Genomic DNA, 15,071 nt, shown 5'->3' with positions numbered 1-15,071 from the left:
TGAAATGCTGATTACTCATCAGGTTTATTAAACTAAATAAAAATATCATGAGAATAAACAATGCAGTTGTTTGCAGAATAGCCGATTTTTATGTGTCAACATGCGACAGCAATTATTCTTCATGAAGCTGACATCACACAAGAAGCAATTAAAGCCTTCCCCTTATAAGTTAGAGAATAAATAGAATAAATGCAAATCAAGTGTGTGCTCAGGTGCTCATCATCCACTGATAACTTTAAGCACTAACTTGACTGATGTGCATGGTATATAAGTAGGATTATTTGCAAGTCACAACAATGCATCATGGATTCTAACATGGTAACTGAGCTTAAGAGGTATCTTCTCGTGGGGGAATATCCCAAAAATGCTGATAAACATCAGCGTTACATCATAAAGAGGAGAGCCTCAAATTTTTGCATGATTGGCAAGGGAATTAGCATAAACTATAAATAAAATAAAATAATTATGTGCAGTGTTTGCTGCCTGTAAATTGGACAATACTTAATAACATTAGATCAGAGTGCTATTAATGGTTTGCCAGTGTGAAACCATTGTAAAACTGTGGCAATAAAGCTACTTGAATCTTCATTTGCTAAGTAATTATACTTGAAACTTCTTCTTTTTTTTTGTAAGTGCTGATTTAGTCACTGTTCTTGTAAGAACTTAATTATATATTTTCAAAATATAGCCTTGATCCCCAAAATTGCAATACAATCAATATTCTTTAACAACTTTCCTGTGATCAATCAAGTCATTACTTCTTACTAGTGAGAGTAACAAAATGGTTTGTCTATATATATATATATATATATATATATATATATATATATATATATATATATATATATATATACTTGGCTTGCCTTATTAACCTAATAGATTATTAATAAGCTCTTAGGCTGACCTGCTGTTCAAAGAATTCCATTCTAGCAATATTGGCGCACATTTTGGACAGTTGAAAACAAGAGATGCCATTTCTCAGCGGTATTACTGGCCTGGCATGTCAGCAGACATAGAGGAATGGGTAAGCTCATGCACTATATTCATACTTAGTTCAATGACTTAATGAAAACAATAAATTTTATTCATTTTATAATGTATAATTTATAATAAATTAATATAATAAATGTTTGAGGTATCACAATGCACCGTGTGCCAGAAAGTGAGAAAAGACCTAAAACTTGAACCAGATTACATTCCAATCAAGGTACCACAATATTATTCATCTTTATTTAAATGTGCATTTATATTAATATTTTGCATACCTATAACAAGAAATATTGTATAGTACAAATATTAATATGCTAATAATTCTGACTTTCTTCCATTTTTGTCTGGTTTGACAGACCAAGGTTCCATTCGAACTTGTCGGAATGGACTTAATTGGAAAGCTGGTAAAATCAGACCAGCAATACCAGTACATCCTTGTTATCATAGATTACTGCACGAAATGGGCACAGGCGTATCCTCTAAAATCCAAGTCTGCTGCAGAAGTGACACAGTGTGTCTTAAAATTTGTTTATCAGTTTGAAGTGCCCAAACGGATATTAACAGATCAAGGCAGAGAATTTGTGAACACTGTAAGCATTTGCATTCCTATTCCTATTACTCAAATACATGCATATTTTGTCTGTGTAAAAAAACAAATACAAATAAAAAAATTGTTTTTACATAACTTAATTAGATCAACACTGAAGTCTACAAAAAGCTTGGCATTAAGAGGAGTCTTTGTGCCCCATACCACCCTCAGACAAACGGACTGGTGGAGAGGCTCAATGGTACCATACAGAGGTAAAAAATGCATCCACCACAGCACATGTACATGACTAGTGTGTTTTTTGGACATCATACAGTCACAGAACTTTCCTTGTACAGCTTTTTACATATGTATGTGTGTGTATATGCATGTATGTACTATATATATCAGTGGTAATTTTCTGTATACCTTTATTTTCTGAATGTTGTCAGAGTCCTTGTAAAACTGGTGGAGGACAAGCCAAGCACCTGGGACCAATATTTGGATGCAGCTATGTTTGGGCTGCGCACAAAGAAGCAGCTCACAACAAAGTTCTCACCATTTTTCCTTATGTTTGGGAGAGAAGCCAGATACCCACCCGTCCCAGAACATTATCAGGTGGGGAAAAAAAATACATTTTTGGTCTTATATTATGTAAAGGGTCAGGTATATAATTTTAAAGGAATATAGTAGATGGCAATGTAGATAAAATAGTTCTCATTACTAACATGTTTCCATAGGTTGATGGCTCCTTTGAAAATGACTACAGTGAAGAAGGGGTGGCCATTGATATTAAACGTCATGAAGAAATTATTGAGCTGGTAGAGAAAAATGTTCAAAAAACACATGAAAGAACAAGAAGGTGACTAGCAAAAAGGCAACTCCAAAGCCTTGAGGTGGGAGACATGGTGTGGAGGAAGAATGTTCGCAGTGAACAACGGAAAGGGGGGAAACTTGACCCAGATTATTTTGGTCCCTTTATGGTTACCAAAATAGAGGGTAAAAGTGTTGATCTTGTGGACTCTGTGGGACAGTCAACACACAAGGTCAACATTGACCACCTAAAACACCACCATGAGGACATGCTAAGGATCCCTCACAAACTGAGGAAGCAACACACTTCCTCGTCTCAGCCACCTGATGTAGCCTCTTCTCTTCCACCTCAGGATGTCTATTGTCCACCTTCAGCTGAAGACTATCCTCTTCCTCCGCCTCCAGCAGGGAAATCATTATCCGATGTAACGTCCTTTTACAAAAAGTGTATGTGACTTGGAAAATCTAACTCTGAGCTAAAAGTTTTTTTTTTTTTTTCACCTTTAAATATGAAATACCTCAAATAAATCAAAGATTGTGATTTAGAGTTAGGAGAACATTACATTTATATTTATTTCTATGACCTTTTTTGATCACACAAAGGCATACAAGATGCATGGGGAGGCAAAAATGCACATGTCCTGCTTTCATGAATTGGTTCCTATAAATTATTTTACTGGGACATTGTTAGGACAGCTCCCAGTCAAGAAGTTGAGAGTGAGGTGAGTAGAATGTAATGAGAGATTTGTCTGCTTGGCTTGTATCAGTTGTGCTTTCCTATATATTTACATTTACATATTCATTATTTACCTGTCCTTCAGGTGATCAATGCATACATGGCCTTCATAGTAAAAAGAAATAATAGCATACAAGACAAAAAGGCACTTCACATTGACACATATGAAATGACAAGGATATGGGAGGGAAAGGGCTCAAGACTGAAGGTAGGCAAACTCAAAGTTTTTCTTGACAGTTTTATTTTTTATTTTTATGCACTTTCACTAAGTTGGTAGTAATTTTATGTATAGTATTAAGTGATTTCTTAAATGATTATTGCTCTTGTTTTTTAGTGTGATCCAACAAAATACAGTGTTATTTTGGGATCTGTCCATGAGCCCGGGCACTGGATATTGGCAGTAAGACCAAATACCTTGATCTGTTTATTGCTAAGCTTTGTGGATAACTACAATATTATTAATGGCAGGGCAAGTGAATCTAAGGTTACAATTCTACAGGTAATCTTTCCTTCTGAGAAAAGGAGCCTCGTACTGGACCCCCTGGGAAATGATTCTGCCAAACTCAGACAGTGTTTGGAGTCGACAAGGTAACCACTGAATTAATAAATGTAAAGTGTCTCTTTAAAAAATAAAATGAAATAAAAAATATGTGGGTAAATGTAATTGTCATATATATATATATATTTTTTTTCTTGGATGTGTCAGGGCCTTCATAAGAAAACAAAGCTGCCAGGTGTCCAGGTGGACAGCCAGCACAGCGACACACAGCCTCCAAAAAGATGCCACCTCATGTGGCATATTTGTCCTGAAAGTAAGTTTGCTTTCATTCTGTATTTTATTATATCTGTAAAGTATTTCAGATCAATTGGTCTCATTCACGTGTGTGTGTGTGGATTTGCATATGTGATTTCCTGTTGTTTAAAGTTATTTTTGGCTTTTTAGAATAAGCTTTAATATGAAAGTTTTGGTGAATCATGATTTGTTAGTGAAAAAGTTTATATGCAGATTTCACACAATTTGTGCAAAACCATGTTTAATGTATGAAACACAATATATATAAATATATATATTTCTCTCTCTCTCTCATCAAACATTTTGTTGGTTTATATTCTATGTATACATGCACTTAAAAATTATTTTCCTAATGTCATCTTAGTATGCAGAGAAAATACTGGCAGGAGAGTCTCTACAGTTTCCCAACAATACCTCCGCAGTGGAACAGTACAGAGGAGAGATCGCCATGGCACTGCTAAATGAGTCTGGTACTTAGTTGTGTGTGAAAAAAATAAAATAAATAAATTATATATATATATATATATATATATATTTTTTTTTTTTTTTGTCATAACTTCTCCAAAATATTCCAATTCATAGACTATTTTCATGGGAAGAACATATTTTTTGACTGAGACATTATTTAAATGATTAACCTTTCATATAGTTCTTGATACATTTTAGTGTTGAATTTCAATGTGTATATATATTTTTTTGGTTCAATGGTGACCAAAAGAATGCTGTGGAGCAACAAGGAAAGACAGGGGAAAAAAGACAATCGCTACCATGTTCCTGGGTAAGAAGCTAATTTTAAAATGACAGTCCATCTCAGTGCTCTGATCATTCTGAGGCCCCATATATGCATGGTACATCATTCTTAAGAGGATATACACACAGTATGAGTCGCAGCTAGCCTATATGTTGTACAGTATCGATATTCACCCTGAATATCTTGGAAGCATCATTAACTTTGTTGTTACAGATTCAGTGTGACTTGTGTGACCGGTGGTACCACATGCAATGTGTACAAGAGCCTGACCCCATGAAGCCCTACAGCTGTGCAGCGTGTCAATTTTAATCTCCACTTCCCCTGCCTTTATATTATTAGTGTTTAAGTTTTGTTAAGTTAAAGGTAGTGTTATTATTTCACATTGTTTGAAAAATAAAGCATTGGTTTTATTCATATGTATGTATATGGATTATAGATAATGTTTGTAAATTTAGTTTACATTTGTGGTAAAACCAAAAAATAAATAAGCCCTAAATAATAAATAAAAAATAAAAAATAAAAAAAGGTACATGGAAGGACAGATAAGTTACCTGAAATGGTTTGATTGTTGTATCAGGAATTTTCAAACCCATAACAATGGGGTCACATATTCTGATGCCCCCTTTAAATAGATTAGTAGCCTGTTTTTGTGACATCAGCTTCATGAACATTGTTAAACATTTGTTGCATACAGAATGCAAAAATAGGCTACTCTGCAAACAACTGAATTGTGTTTATGCTCATGAAATTTTAAATTGGTTTAATAAGCCTGTTGAATAACCAGCATTTCTAAACAAAAATTCCACACTGACACTTTAATTTTTATTTATTGAAGAAGTGGTTAAGAATTTGTACAAACATATTCAATAACATTCAAGAGTATCTGCAGGAGCCCGTATAACACTTAAGGCTAAAACATAAGAAGAGGAAATTTTTTAATTAAAAAATAAATAAGCCGATTTTTATCCATTTAAAGTTATTAGAAAATTAATGAATAAATACAAATTATTTAATGTAACAGCTGAACTGTTCATATTAGACCAAAAATCTTTCCTGGATGGACTATACAATAGAGGTTTCACATCACCAGACTGTGTTGACGCGCTCATACAATGTGCACGGGCGCTTTAAACCTGTACGCTGTTTGCGTGCCCAATCCGCCTGTGTGATACAGTTCAAGCCAAACAGTGACAACAGCGCCTACTAGGGTCACAGAATACGATGGTCACAGAATTTGGTTTAACACCGGTTCTCCATCGCAACCGAACAAATTCGTGTTTATGATATTAAACTGATTCTCGATAACGAGACGCGCCTCTTCTGATGCGCTTTACAAGCGCAAAATAACGATCACAAATGCTGCATAAAGCGTTATAATATTACACTCGAGAATATTTCATCCGTTTTACGGTCCTTGTAAAAACTATACAAATGTCTTGAACGGTCTGCATCGATTTTAACACTTTAAAAGATGAAAACACAAACCTTTCTTCAGCAGCATCACAAGAAGCAGGAGCGGGAGTATGACGTCACACCTTAATGTGAGCACGTCTCCTGGTTTATGTTCACTGATGCAAATTTTTAACTGGCGACTAGTTTTTCCAATATAAACAAATGGACAGAGACATTTTAACATATAAATCACATTAGATGTGGAACAGGAGTCACGATCGTTTGTCGCCGTTTATTTTTAAATAAAAGATTTGATGATGCATATTATATGAACCCAATAAGCTAAATTACATAATATTTTCCCCATAAAGAACATACACACAGATAAGGAGTGCCCAGCTGCCCTTAGCCAATACTGTATATGCACACACGCGCTCACACACACAAACACAAACATTATTTTTATGTATTTAATGTAACACTAGTTATTACAAATTTGCTTGCATATTACTATATTAGCTGTTTATTAGTACTCAAAGCACATACTAATGCCTTATGCGTGACCATATTCTACATCTCACCCTACACCTGAACAGTAGGCTAATTAGGAGTTTGAGGCAATAGTTAGTTAATAGTGAGAAATATATACACAAAAAGTGTGTATATATTGTAATATATATATATACACACACAATATATATATATATATATATATATATATAGAAATAATCATGAGACCATTTTAATTGAGACACTCAAGTTTTTATTGATTTTGTAGTGATCATTGATTGATTTTTTATGATCCTGAAGGATGACTTATTCCTCCTCAAATCTGGTGAGGATTTTGTACTTTGATTTATCAATCATTTCTGTGCAGAACATCTCATAATCATTTTTTTCCCAAAATACAAAAGTGAAAATTTCCGCCGAATTTCGTCGTAGTCACCCATCCAGCTCTGCAATTTGGATTGGCATGCAATTTGTTGGTCCTTTTCCCGTGAAAGCACACTGGGGAATTGTATTTGTCCATCCCAGTTTCTATTTCTGCACCAGCCAGCTGCAGTCCTGGCATCTCTCAGAAGGATTTCCTGCAGTGACAGGCATGTGATTGGCTAAGGACAAAAAAGCAGGAAAATATACTAAGACAACACCCTTATTGATTTTTCATTAGACTATTTTTTGGTGCCCCCTCAGCACTCGGTACCCTACGCACAGTGCGTGATGCGCGTGGTGGGAGCGGCAGCGCTGAATGAACCTTATTGAGAAGTGTTAACTTACCATCTTATCAGTTAACGGTTAATAATCGGATAATGATTTGCGGTTGTCGGTTGGGAAAATTAACCGAAATGAGCATCCCTCATAGCTAGCAAATACAAGTAAGTTCATGTTAATGCAGCTTAAACATCCTACCATAGTGGAAAATCACTCAAAATCGATCATCTAATCAATCGACAACAAAGTCAAATTAGTAACTTAGGTTATATATAGACACAAGCAATAATACATACCCAGATCATCCGATCCGGCAATGTTCTTGTCACGATACCAGAGCGAGAGCGACTGAGGTAACTTACACTGCGCAGCAGGGAGCTTGATTGACAGGTGATCTGACCAATCATACTTCGCCATCCGCCATTTGCGAACGGTCGCAAATACGTCCTTGTTGATACTTGGAAAGGAAGGAAAAATGCATCTCTTTGTCATCTGACGTGCCGCCCGGGGTGGCCCTGTTGCGCGGGGACGGCGATTGTGGTTCCGTCCCGGGTTACCATGGTGACGGCTGTGAGATGCCCCCCTTTTTTTCTTTTTTACAGATCTGCATGATTCACATAGGTCACATTTTCAGGTCGGAAAATCCGGAATTCCGGATTAATCCGGAAAAATCACATCCCTGAGTGAATAACAAATATGGTCAAAGTATTTCATGTATACTGATGTTAATTCTTCAAACGTGTAGACTACATAAAGTTCTTACGACATTTTTAAGAAATAAATCTTTTCTTATAATTCAATGCTGTCTATCAGTTCTTGTGTCATTTAAGACCTTAATGGATCTTAATCAATTCATGCTCCTTCAGAATTATTTCATTTAACTGTTATGTATCATTTATCAGGAATACAACAGATATTTGCCAGATAACGAAGAAAATGTCCCCTTGTGCGGGCCGAATTACCTTTCGTTAAACCCTAGTTTGCTCACAATTACAAATAATATTAACCATACATTTTTGGAAAATGTAAAATTATGCTTACGTTATATTGACACATGAACGCGTTGATGGAATTTGGTAATTTTCTTAATTTGAGATTGGCATCCATTTAAAGGTGGGGTATGTATTTTTTCAAAAACGCTTCAAAGTCGGGCAGGATGATTTTCCCAAAAGCATCATTAGCTAACTATAGTGGTAAATCCCATTGAACTCTATTGGTAATGACAGAACTTGTGACCATAGTTGCTTTTAGGAAACTCACCCAAGAGTACCAAAACAAACTTGTAGCCAATCAGCAGCAAGGGGCGTGTCTACTCATGATGCGAGGAGAGAGCGCTCAGCGCTAACATTCTTAGCGAGCCTCAGCTGTAACTTTAGCTGCAGGTGTCGCTGTTTAACAGTGTTACTTTATAAAAGCAAGTGACTTATACTTTTAATGTCATGTTTGTAATATCAATTATTTTCTCATCGATTTTGAGGAGACACTGCCTCCCTTGCCTCCTCGGAGGAAACGCCCTTGACACACACTGCAAAAAAATTATTTTAATAATTTTATTTTAATAATAAAGTAAAATGACTGAAGATATTTTGTATTGTTTTCTGAGAAACATCCAAATTTTGTAATTTTTGCTTAAAACAAGTAAAGATATCTGCCGATGGGGTAAGAAAAATAATCTTAATTCAAAGGCTAAACAAGGTTGAACCTGGATCAAATTAGTGAGATTGAGTGAGCTTAAATGATCATTTATGGAGCTGCTTCAAGTTTAGACTTTAATCCCTGCTTTTCTAAGCGTCTTTTATGAAACAGCCCCCAGGTTGTACTCATCACAACTCAATTATTGTTGTATGGTAATTATTACCTGGGAAAAATATCCAAAAGCTGTGTTGAGGTGTTCCATCAACAAAAAATCTAACTAATTAAAATGTTTCACTGGTGCATTACTTGTGAGACTTTGTTAGTGTTATAACATGTAAACATTTAAAAAGCTGGATAATTAGTAATTAAGTTACTGAAGTAGACTGTTTCTTACATAGCATGTGTGTAAATGACTGTGTTGATTACATTCTATATATGTTGCTTTTACAAAAATAAAACAGTAAACACACTGTGTGGTCTGTAAGGCTAACAGATGATGAACCTGTGTGTTATTAGCTTGTCTGCAAGGCTGTTATGCGGCTTTCAGGCTTCACGTTCAGCACACCTGACACTTATAATACAGCTTATAAAAAGGGGCAGATGTCTCGTAAAATAAATAAGATCAATTAAAATATGGTTTTTATTTGTAGGAAAACTGTCGTTTTAATTGTGATGTAATTGTGTCAATGTTCACTCACTGTGTGATGAATCATTATAGACAGCAACTCACACCTATTATATTTTTGCACTATAAATTATTTAAAAAAAATTATTATATATTATATATATATATACACACACACACACACAGTGTTTTTATATATATATATATATATATATATATATATATATATATGTGTGTGTGTGTGTGTGTGTGTGTGTAATAATATGAAATCATTACCAATACTTTATTATCAATACTCTTTATTTCTTCTCTATAATCTGATATATAATGGTTACATTGCATTAGATGTTTGGTAAACGGTTACCTTATATTTCATTACATTATATATTTTTTGCACTTTTGACAGAATCTTCGCATGTTAAACACACAGTTGAACGACATGTATTTAAATATGTATTTCACCAATAATTCAACCCTATATTCCTCTATGTTTGTGCTCGTGTGCGAACAGGACTTTTATTTTGGTTCGGCGACATGACGTCACAAGCCTGCGCCGCGCTCCGGCGTTTGTTGCGGTTCGACTGAAGACAGGTTTGTTTTCAAGCGTTTAAATTAATGCAATCCATTTAAGCAATTTGATGCGTTTTGCAAACTCTGTAAAATGACTTCATTATTATTTGAGATAACAATGTAATACTTTATATCACGTTAATGCACGTTATTTTCTCTTGAGTAACATTAGTTTCAGAAGAGCTGCGTCTCATTTCGTTCGCTGTTGTCAGTCAGTTTATCTTTAACACGACTTCAGTCCCTGGCCATCAGTGACCGCAAACACCGGGCTTTTGCATGTACGAGTCAATTAAACCAAATGATTCGTTGTTTTGAGTCGCTCGAATGAATCAAAACAACGAGAACAACAAACACAAACATGTCACGTGTGTAATGAACACTTTTACAAACCAACCGCGAATGTGGACTGTTAAATGTGATCTATAAATCAATAATTACCAATGTAAACCATTTAACCTATTTTGTTCATTTGTAGAGCTAGTGTTGAGTGTTTTTGGTTAATCGGGTGATTTGAGTCCACTAACTCTCATTCTGACTGATTCTTTATTTTTCTGTCATCTTAAACACAGAAAAACTGCTGGCGACGTGACTGAGATCCATGTGACACTATTATAAAGATGGCGTTTATTAAAGAGGAGATTGAAGACATGAAGATTGAAGAAGGATTCGGAGTGAAGCTTGAAGATAGCGATGATGGAATAGGTTTGTTTTCATTCTCAAAGCTGAACTCACTCATCTGATCCTCATTAAAGTGTCCAGCTCTACAGAAGTGAATGCAGTTTTTGAAGTGTGTCGTAATTACAGTGGTTTTATTTGACATGGATCGGGTTGAGATCACATGACCGTAAAAATACTAAGATCCTGCTCACAAGCTGGACATTTGTTATTATGACAAGCATTAGATTAGGAAAAAAATAATAATAATACAGAAGTACCACAAACAAATCAATCATGGAGTGTAACAATAAACCTAAAAAGTCCTTTTGATTAAAAAAAAAAAAAAATCCATCACTTAAAGCTGCAGTCCGTAACTTTTTTTTTTCTTTTCAAAATTCACAAAACTCACTACTTACACCTATAAGAAGTGTTTATATTCGGACTATTTTAGACTGCTTCTGGTAGGAACCGCTGTAGAATAGCCATTCGACACTTACACCGTGTCCTAATTACTCTCGACGCGACTCCGCAACACACGATAAAAGGTATCTTTTCCATGTTAATTAGTTTTTGTCCTAACTAGCCGCGACGGCGTCACACGGAATTTCTAATTTAGAAACGGTTTCTATTTATGCGATTCGCGGCTGGAACAACAACATACAAACTACGACGGTACTGAATTATGTGCTTTATTGAAAGTGAAACGTGTCTGATATGAGTTTAAATGTCATATTATTTGACCTTATAGCCATACTGAAAGCAACGATAGATAGTTTACCTCAGATCTTAAAAATAAATTAAACAAGCATTAAAACTGTGAACTCACTGCGAACCAACGAGTGTATTCCATGACAAACATGTAATCAGTCACTCAGTATGTTCATTTAATGATGTTAAAAAGCTTTAATATTTATGAATTAATTATAAACATCCATTTCGTTGGAGAGCAGTGCGCTTCCAGAGAGGCTCCGCCCACACATGCTTCTGATTGGCTGTGATATTTGATTGATGAAAAGACCATAAACAATTCACATTAACATAAGAACTAACAATTATTGGACTTTATTATCCGTCTAAAAATAAAAGTATACAGAAAATTTAATGTATTGTGCCAAAAATTTAATGACTTTTTTTTTTTTTTTTTTTTTTAAAGATATGTGACCCTGGACCACAAAACCAGTCATAAGCTTTCTGTTGATGTATGGTAGGACAGGACAATATTTGACCGAGATAAAACTATTTGAATATCTGGAATCTGAGGGTGCAAAAAAAAAAAAATTGTCCAAATGAAGTTCTTAGCAATGCATATTACTAATCAAAAATTAAGTTTTGATATATTTACGGTAGGAAATTTACAAAATATCTTCATGGAACATGATCTATACGTAATATCCTAATGATTTTTGGCATAAAAGAAAAAATGTATCATTTTTACCCATACACTGTTTTGTTGGCTATTGCTACAAATATACCTGTGCTGCTTATGACTGCTTTTGTGCTCCAGGGACACAAATATGAAAACATTTTAACATAGTTGCTACTTGTGCATTCAGTTGATCAGCAGTTTCTTGCCATGCAGCCTTTCTCTTGGGTTTTATGACAGCTGTACTATGGTTATTGTTAACATTAAAACTTTACAATCTAAAATTGCTCATTAAAGCATTAAAAGTTAAAAATAATTTTGAAATGAAAATGAAATGAAATAATAGAAAACAGACTACATTTGAACTGATAAGAGGAATACACATTAACTCGTTTGAGCTAGTAATTAGGGCTGTATTAGCCAGCTTACAATTGATTTACAGTTACTGCTATCATAAAAAGACATTTGTATGTAGGTTTAAAATTCTACATGTCATATTTAATGTCCAGCAACAAATATTTTAGCAAAATGAATATTTCACTTAAAATTATTTTGCTATTTAGCATTTAAAGGGAAATGCACTAAAATGGGTTGCTGAAAACAGAGCTGTTTTTGACAGGTTAAAAAGGGTGTTTTTACACTACCATTGAGAAATTTGAACCAAAGTATGTTATTGACTTTTCATTAAGACCCTAAAGAATCATATCAACTTGTGGAAAATGGGCATCCGATGACCACTTCAAGGCCTGCTTAAGAATAAGCTGCACATCAAATTATCTTGACTCACTGAACCTGGATCGAATTAGTGAGATTGCGTGAACTTAAATCGTCATTTATGAAACCGCTTTAGTCCCGATTGATTTGTTCAGTTATTTCAAGTCAGGTTTTGGACTTTAATCCCAGCTTTTCTTAGCATGTTTTATGAAACAGCCCCCAGGACTGTCACCCTACACAAGCTGAGTTTGACTTTCCGTAATAAATGGCAGATTTGGGCCATTGTTGCTCTCTTTTCTGCTGTTGCTTTTAAACAGGGTTTAACTTGTATTTGTCTCTCTTCATCCTAGACCTGATGGCAATAAAAGAGGAGGTTCAGAAGCAGTATAAGAAACAAGAGAAAGATCAATGTAAGAATCATGATTTCAGTGCTGAAGAGACTTCTTCACAAAAAAACACTCGAATTAGAAATCGTGTCATCTGCTCAGAGTGTGGAAACTGTTTCAGTCATCGAAGCGGCCTTTATGTCCACATGAGGATTCACACTGGAGAGAGGCCGTTCACCTGCGCTCAGTGTGGAAAACATTTCACTCAGCAAGGAAGCTTTCAAAAACACGTGAGAGCTCACGCCGGAGAGAAGCCTTACAGCTGTGAACTGTGTGGAAAGAACTTCGCAACACAACTAAGCCTTGACCATCACGTGAACAGCCACACTGGTGATAGGCCGTTTTCATGTGATCAGTGTGGAAAGCGCTTCAGACATAAAGTATCTGTTAATATTCACATGAAGATTCATTCAAGAGAGGAGAGTTTTACATGTCATCAGTGTAGAATGAGTTTCACAGACCCAAATCACCTCAGGGATCACGTAATAACTCACACTGGAAAGGAGCCTTACATGTGCGATCACTGTGGAAAGGGTTTAACAAGAAAAACCTCCCTTAAGCTTCACATGATGATTCACACTGAGAGAAACCTTTTGCCTGCCTTGAGTGTGGAAAGCGTTTCGGACTGAAAGCAACCCTTAAGACTCACATGAGCATTCACAGTGAACAAAGGTCTTTCACCTGCCCAGTGTGTGGAAAGAGTTGCAAACTTAAAGGAAACCTTAAGCTTCACATGAGGCTCCACGCTGGAGAGAGAAACGTCAAATCTGTATCCAGTGTGAAACGTGTTTCACGTATCAAAAAGACCTGAAACAACATTTGCAAACTCATTCTGTAAATGCTTTGCCATGTGACGAGATTTCCAAACAAAACAAAACGCTTTTGGAGGGCTGAAATCATTGATTGAAAGAGTGACATTTCTACCACTTTGTGGGTTTCCTTTGTTGTTTTGAAATTAAAATATTCAAGCTGTTTTAAATTTAGAGTGGCCTTTTATTGTGGCCAGCCTAAAGCTTTGTTCAGACTGTCAGCCCAAATCTGATTTTGTGCATATCCGGATGGAATCGGATTTGAATAACTGACTGTCCACATCCAATTTGTGTGTCCATAAGCGCTCTTTCGTTTTTACTGAATGTGCATTGGTTTCTAATGCTGTTGCGTTGTTATGACTACGTTAAAAACAGCAATACAGATGTTGTCTTACTGTCGCGGTTGCACTGTAGTATTATTTTGTCGCGTGAGGCAGCGGCAGAAATGCAGGAAGCTTGAATGTGTGGCTTTATTCCGTGATGCTGTCTCCGCTACTTTTCAAAGGTGTTACAGCTTTTATAATCTGTACTTTATGCTGTTATGCATATTGGGGAGATGTTTACATGGGCATATCTGATAGTGAACTCAGAATATTGTTTTAAGAAATGACATATGGGTGGCTCTTAAAAGAGCCTTTGGTTTGGTTCTGAAAAGAACCTTTCATGCCTGTGGCTGCCAAGGAACTGCACATAGTTGACAAATGTCTCCCTCACACGCATTGCTTCCTGTGCAGCATTGTTGCTTCCTATTCTGCTTATGTTGTGCAGTGCAGAGCATTGACCATCACCAACATGGGCTAGTGGGTCTCATCATGTCTCTGTGGAGAGGGAAGGCTTCATCTGCCACGAAGACGTGAGGCTGGGTACCCAGGTGTTCTGCTGGGAAGCGTGTCCTCGGGTAAGCCAAGGGTGCCAAGGCGAAGAGCCTCACCAAAGGGACTATTAGCCAGAGTCCCACCATCACTGGTCTTCCCATAACTGCCAACATCTATGATGCAAAAGCAGTATTTGGCATCTACAACTACTAAAAGAACAATAGAGAATGTCCCTTTATAGTTGTAGAATAGTGATCCAGAGTTGTTGGGTGCCTGGATCACTA

The 15,071-nt window shown here is 35.9% G+C and overlaps 1 protein-coding gene across 2 annotated transcripts; it reads left to right on the top strand.

Moving 5' to 3' along the window:
• The first annotated feature begins 9,943 nt into the window (after nucleotides 1-9,943).
• LOC131538612 (gastrula zinc finger protein XlCGF49.1-like) lies at nucleotides 9,944-14,586 on the top strand. Of its 2 annotated transcripts, none has more exons than XM_058772548.1 (3): nucleotides 9,944-10,064; nucleotides 10,613-10,745; nucleotides 13,128-14,585. In XM_058772548.1, exons 2-3 carry the CDS (start codon nucleotides 10,661-10,663, stop codon nucleotides 13,790-13,792), a joined length of 750 nt encoding a protein of 249 aa, XP_058628531.1. In that variant the 5' UTR covers nucleotides 9,944-10,064; nucleotides 10,613-10,660; the 3' UTR covers nucleotides 13,793-14,585. The 2 variants fall into 2 exon arrangements, with proteins under 2 accessions (XP_058628531.1, XP_058628532.1); XM_058772549.1 differs by lacking the exon at nucleotides 9,944-10,064 and adding an exon at nucleotides 10,356-10,485 and having other exon boundaries at nucleotides 13,128-14,586.
• Nucleotides 14,587-15,071: the final 485 nt, after the last annotated feature.

This window comes from Onychostoma macrolepis, chromosome 04 (assembly GCF_012432095.1).
Source record: "Onychostoma macrolepis isolate SWU-2019 chromosome 04, ASM1243209v1, whole genome shotgun sequence".
Taxonomy (NCBI): Eukaryota; Metazoa; Chordata; class Actinopteri; order Cypriniformes; family Cyprinidae; genus Onychostoma; species Onychostoma macrolepis.
Note: the sequence above shows the minus strand (reverse complement) of the source record. Positions and strands in the feature narration are given on the sequence as shown.

Excerpts from the sequence above, each read along its gene's own strand:
- LOC131538612 (XM_058772549.1), top strand. The coding sequence starts at position 10,661 with ATGGCGTTTATTAAAGAGGAGATTGAAGACATGAAGATTGAAGAAGGA. Across the intron at positions 10,746-13,127 it reads AGATAGCGATGATGGAATAG|ACCTGATGGCAATAAAAGAG; the intron begins GTTTGTTTTCAT and ends TCTTCATCCTAG.